The following is a 6,571-nucleotide window of genomic DNA, read 5'->3' on the forward strand; positions in this document are numbered from 1 at the left end:
ACTACTCTTTTGTGAAGGTTATTAAGACCCAAGCATAAGTCTGTATTTGCTCCTCTCACCTGTCCCCTCCTAAGTGATTATAAATCAGTAAGAATCACAAAGCACCCCCAAGCAAACCCACCAAGGGTCAAGTGCAACTGTGCCAGGCAGTCTGAAGTAGGTGGGCCAGAACAGCCAGAGATGGATCAGTAGAGGGCGAAGGAGAGGTCTTCCCTACAGGTGGCTGAGAGGTGACAGGGCAAAGGTGCAGAGAGCTCAGGGAAGGGGGAGAGGTGGAGGACTGAGGATGGTAGTGGTATCGAGGTGTCTGAAGAAACACCAAAAATGCCTTTAGCTTCATCACGAGCCACTTCTTAGCAGTGTTGGCAGCTAGAGCTGCCTGCCTTGCTGGAGATCGGAGGGCCTCATCTCAGCCCCTCCTGAGACAGGGCTGTGTGTGCTCCCATACCTGTGCTTTCCTCAACCTGCCTGAAGCCGCAGATCTGACAGATGTTCTGGACCCACTTATTCATGTCCTCCCTGGTCTCAGCCACCAGGTAAAAGGTACGCTCACTGGTCTTGATGTCAAACATATAGCCCTTCTGAATCTCCTTCTTGTTGAAGTTCAGAGTCACACCAACATCCAGCTGCTCACAGAGGTTCAGGTTGATGGTGCGCAGGGGCTTCTTGGAGCCATCATTCTTGTAGTATTCCAGAACATCTGGGTCACTCCTAGTCTGGCCCCTCCGCAGGATAAACCAGCGTTTCCTCCAGGCCTAAGGAAGGAGTAAGAAGAGGGGAAACATTCATTTGTTATTACAAAGCTTTTAACAGGTCTGAGACATCACTAAGTTAAGGATGGGACTTGGACCTGCACTCAGCCTATGTCTCCCTTTCGGATTTCCCCAGTTTCAAAGGTGGAGAGTGACTTTGAATGCATTTTACTGCAGCATCTCACTATGTCAGCAGTCTCATCACTACAAAATAAGATGTGCATTTCCACACTTTAGAGCAGGAGGTTGGGTGAGGACACTTTATAGCAACAATTTCATTAGGCTAGAACACTGACCTCAATGCATAGCACTTTTAGACAAAGTAGGACTCTCAAAGCCACAACACCTTAGTTTACAGATGGGGACCTCCACTAAGCATGGTGAGTTGAAGCAACAATGTCAGAAGCAGAAGTAGTAGCAGTAAACAAGTAGCAGAAAAACATGTTTCCCAACTTTTAGTAAAATGTGCTTTTTACCATATCATGATGCTTTAGAAGATTCACAGACAAACCCTTCTAAAACTTCTCTGAAGCACAGGACTTCAGGATGCTTCTTTTTTAAGGGACATAATCTTACTCTGTCACTCAGGCTGGAGTGCAGTGGTGGCACAGTCACAGCTCACTGCAGCCTCTAATTCCTGAGCTTAGGTAATCCTCCCACTTCAGCCTCCTAAGTAGCTGGGACTAGAGCACACATCATCATACCTAGCCAATTCTTTAATATATTTTTTGGCAGAGATGGGGTCTCACTATGTTGCCTAGGCTCATCTTGAACTCCTGGCCTCATGTGATCCTCCTGCTTCCACCTCCCAAAGCACTGAGAGACCTTTTTTCTATCTTGTTCACTGCTATATCCCTAGTACTTATAATAGTATTACTGATCAGATAAACTCCTTATACTACTCCCTCCATCCCACAGAATTGAATGCATTATTATATTTTCTCTTAGGCTGTCTTCTACCTTCCATCTCTTCAACAAGACTGAGTGATCCATGAGCAGACATCACACACAGGGATAAAAGACTACCCATGGTAGAGAACTGTGGATGAGTCTATGCTTCTCCACTGGATCCAGGTGTGACTTTCCAGTAAGCCATTTACCTCTTTGGAGTTTGTCTTGGCTATTGGAATCACCACCACCACCACCACCTGCCCTAAGTACCTCATAGTTTTATTACACAAACAAACCCAAACAACTTGGCGTACAACCCTGAAGGACTACAGATGCCAAGCATTGGGTTATTATCACAACTCTTTAGAATCCAGGAGACCTACACTCTAGGACTCCTACCACATTTTCCCACTCACCTTTTATCCCTGTTATTTTCCCCCTTATCAAACTTCCTTTCCATGGCTCTATTATAATCATACCCTTGCTTCTTTCTCCATTCCTCTTATTTATCTGGCAAAACCACAGCCCCTGGCTAAGCCTGATGCTTTGCCTACTCCACCTGTTCCCATTCAGCTGTGAACAGCTGGAGAGAATTACATAACCATGCTGCCTGGTCTCACTTTAACTTCAAGGGGCCCTCATGTGGCCCAATGTCCTACCATATTTACCTAGTTCATGGTTTTCTCCTACTGTTTTGCAACAATTTCTCAACTTCTTTCCCTCTAAACCTCCAACACCCCTATTTCTTTGTTTCTTATTCCATGAGAAAATATAAGCAATGCAAAGAGAATCTGCACCTGATCCGCCTCCACACCCGCCAGCCTGCCTGTGCCTACAGCCCTGGACCTTGTCACTGGGGAGCACAGAGGGTTCATCCATTCTAAGGCCAACCTTCTTGCATTTGTGAACACCTTCTCGCTCACAAATGGACATCACTTCAACAGTGCTCCATCTCTACTAGGATCATTTCCATCAAGACACAAATTTCTCCCATCTTAGAAAAAAAAATTAAAAGTTTGGTTTCAGCCCGCATTCTCTTCCAACTCTTTACCTTAAAACTGAAGAGTTTCCTCACTGCTAATCTTTATTTCCTCCTCTCCTGTTTTGTGAAATCACTCTAATCAGGCTGTTCCCCTTCTGCACCACTAAAATGACTCATGGAAGGTCCCAAAGACTTCATTGCTGCTATATCAACTCCTGGGCCTCACTTAATCTCCCAGCATAACCCGTACCCAATAAGCCTTGGATTGAAAAAGATTGAAGATTGAGGCATAGCCAGACAGGATAGAGCTGAGGAACATAAAAATAAGTGCTACTTATTTACAGTCACCTGAAGTCTTGCAGAGGCTGCTGCCTTCACAATTCTGTGGGTGCGTGGTGCAGGTGTTATGTATATACATGTAGTGTGAGCAAAGCAGGTGTACTGTTACTACTCTAGCTGGTGTTTACTCTCATATATTGTAAGGGTTTTTATGCTACTGCATTATTTCAATTTTGTGTAAATTATGCAGCCGTATTTCCATATATTAAGTTTATATGTTCACCTTAAATTCTGTGATCTTGCTATATTCACCTAATTCTGGGAGGGTTTTTTGAAGTAGATTTCTTAGAAGTTCCTTTATATCCAATCATGTCTTTTGAGAATAAAGACAATTTTACTTCATCTTTTACAATCTGTATGACTTTCATTTCTTTTTAATGCTTGTTACACTGACTAGACCCTTTGGTACAACACTGCATAAAAGTCATACGCACAGACATCCTTGCTTTGTTCATGATCTTAGGGTAAAACGTTCAGTATTTTATAATTAAGAATGTTATTAGCTGTAGGTTTTTCATAGATACAACTAATTTTCTATGGTTTGTTGAAATTTGGTCAAATACTTTTTTGCATCTATTCAGATGATCAGGTGATTTTTCTTCTTCATTCTCTTAATGTGATGAATTGCACTGGCCTGTTTTTAAATGTTAAGCCAACTTTGCATTCATCCTATAAACGCCTTGGTCATAAAGTGACAGAGCAAGACTTCAAGCCCAGCAGCCTGGTTTCACGGGCTCTGCTTGTTCTCTCACCAATATTGCTTTACGTGTAGAATTTGGGCTGAGGGTAGAGGAGACGGAACAGTGATGAGGATGGCTCTGCAAAGATAGTTGGGCGGATAATGGAATACGGATTCCCAAATCTGTAAGCAGATCCTTGAAAGCTGTGGATTGTTCAGCTCCAGTCTTCATCCTCCCAGCACTTTCTTCCAGTGCCTGTAATTTACTGGAAATCCTTCTGAATCCATGTTGTGTATCAATATCATTACACTCCCTAGAAGCGTACTGCTGAAGTAATTCTTTTAGCATTTCTCATATTGTGGGTTGTCTGGTAACATATTGTCTTTGTTGTGTTGTTGTTGTTTTCTATCTGATGCTCTGACAGTGTGTTTCTTTGGCCTTCATATTTTAAAAAAGAATTTTCCACTGGACAGAGAATCTAGGAATGATGGCACCACAGACTGTGTCATGGCCTGTGTTCTCCATGTCTTCATTTCCTCACTTGAGAAATGAGGACAATACTCTGCCTATGCTATCAGGCTGTTCTAAGGATATGAAGTGACTCAGATAAAAGCCTTAGTACTGTGCCTCACACCCAGCAAGTATTCAATGAACACTTAAAGAAACACACATGCGGCCGGGTGCGGTGGCTCATGCTTGTAATCCCAGCACTTTGGGAGGCTGAGGCGGGTGGATCACGAGGTCAGGAGATGGAGACCACGGTGAAACCCCGTCTCTACTAAAAATACAAAAAATTAGCCGGGCGTGGTGGCGGGTGCCTGTAGTCCCAGCTACTCGGAGAGGCTGAGGCAGGAGAATGGCGTGAACCCGGGAGGCGGAGCTTGCAGTGAGCCGAGATTGCGCCACTGCACTCCAGCCTGGGCGACAGAGCGAGACTCCGTCTCAAAAAAAAAAAGAAACACAAATGCACGCCTACAGTGATCAGATTCTGTTAGGCAGACTATACACAGGATAAAAGCCACAGCTCATGGTTTCCAGGAGCCTGAAATATTTCTTTTAGCATTTCTTATATTGCATGCTTTCTGATAACACCCTTCTTAGCTTTTTAAAAAATGTGACAATGTTTTTAGTGTCTTCACTTAAAAAGAAAATTGCACTGGGTGTAGAATCTCAGATGACGGTTTTCTTCCTCCAGGGCTGTTGACACGTCAGTGCACTGTCTTCTGGCCTCCATTGTTTCTGATAAAAGCTGGCTGTCATTCTGGTACAGTGTATATTACCCCTTTGGCTGCTTTTTTTTTATCTTTAGACAGAGTCTTGCTCTGTTGCCCAGACTGGAGTGCAGTGGTGCAATCTTGGCTCACTGCAACCTCCACCTCCCAGGCTCAAGCAATTCTCCTGCCTTGTTTTCCTTATCTTTGTCTTTAGCGATTTGATCATGATGAGCTTCGGTACATTCTCCTTTCTGTTTATCCTGCTTGGAATTAGCTGAACTTCTAGGAGCTGTGGACTACTGTTTATGACCAAATTTGGCAAAACTTCAGCTAAAATTTCTTCAAGTATTTTTTCTCTCCTCTCCCTCATCCTCTTTCTGGAACTTCACTTATACATATGTTCAGTTTCATGATACCATCTCACAAAGTATCTATTCATCTTTCAATTCATTTTTTTCAAGCAGGATAAATAGCATGAAATAAGATAACAGAAATATACCCAAGAATGTCAGTAATTACATATCCAAATATGACAGTAATCACAGCAGTTTGGGGGAGACTGCTAGATGACCTGGGCAAGAAGGTCTCTCCGAAGTAGTGACATTTTATAATAGCAATCACTTCTACAGAGCCTTACTACACACTGAGCACCATTCTAAATGCTAAATATGTGTGTGTATGTGCACATATTATGAATTTATTTAATCCTCGCAACAACCTAGTCAAATAGATATTACAACTCCAATGAACAGTTTAAGAATTGGGATGCAAAGGGGGTGGAGCCAAGATGGCCGAATAGGAACAGCTCCAGTCTACAGCTCCCAGCCTGAGCGACACAGAAGACGGGTGATTTCTGCATTTCTGTTTGAGGTACCGATTTCATCTCACTAGGGAGTGCCAAACAGTGGGTGCAGGACAGTCGGTGAAGCGCACTTTGCACGAGCCGAAGCAGGGCGAGGCATTGCCTCACTTGGGAAGCGCAAGGGGTCAGGGAGTTCCCTTTGCTAGTCAAAGAAAGGGGTAACAGACAGCACCTGGAAAATCGGGTCAGTCCCACCCTAATACTGCGCTTTTCCAATGGGCCTGGAAAATGACACACTAGGAGACTGTGTCCCGCACCTGGCTTGGAGGGTCCTATGCCCACGGAGTCCCGCTGATTGCTAGCACAGCAGTCTGAGATCAAACTGCAAGGCAGCAGCGAGGCTGGGGGAGGGGGGCCCACCACTGCCCAGGCTTGCTTAGGTAAACAAAGCAGCCAGGAAACTTGAACTGGGTGGAGCCCACCACAGCTCAAGGAGGTCTGCCTGCCTCTGTAGGCTCCACCTCTGGGGGCAGGGCACAGACAAACAAAAATTCAGCAGGAACTTCTGCAGACTTAAATGTCCCTGTCTGACTGGCAGATTTGAAGAGAGCAGTGGTTCTCCCAGCACGCAGCTGGAGATCTGAGAACGGACAGACTGCCTCCTAAAGTGAGTCCCTCACCCCCGAGCAGCCTAACTGGGAGGCACTCCCCAGTAGGGACAGACTGACACCTCACTCGGCCGGGTACTCCTCTGAGACAAAACTTCCAGAGGAACTATCAGACAGCTGAATTTGTGGTCTCACGAAAATCCACTGTTCTGCAGCCACGACTGCTGACACCCAGCCAAACAGGGTCTGGAGTGGACCTCTAGTAAACTCCAACAGACCTGCAGCTGAGGGTCCTGTCTGGTA

At 44.9% G+C, this 6,571-nt stretch overlaps 1 protein-coding gene across 1 annotated transcript in view; it reads right to left on the reverse strand.

Annotated features, from left to right (window-relative positions):
• Positions 1-6,571, reverse strand: part of GAB4 (GRB2 associated binding protein family member 4) — a 51,292-nt gene that overhangs the window by 23,829 nt on the left and 20,892 nt on the right. The window contains 1 exon segment of the mRNA XM_058431854.1: positions 449-755. Coding sequence (XP_058287837.1) covers positions 449-755 — 307 coding nt within the window.

Source organism: Hylobates moloch, unplaced genomic scaffold (genome assembly GCF_009828535.3).
Source record: "Hylobates moloch isolate HMO894 unplaced genomic scaffold, HMol_V3 SCAFFOLD_19, whole genome shotgun sequence".
NCBI lineage: Eukaryota > Metazoa > Chordata > Mammalia > Primates > Hylobatidae > Hylobates > Hylobates moloch.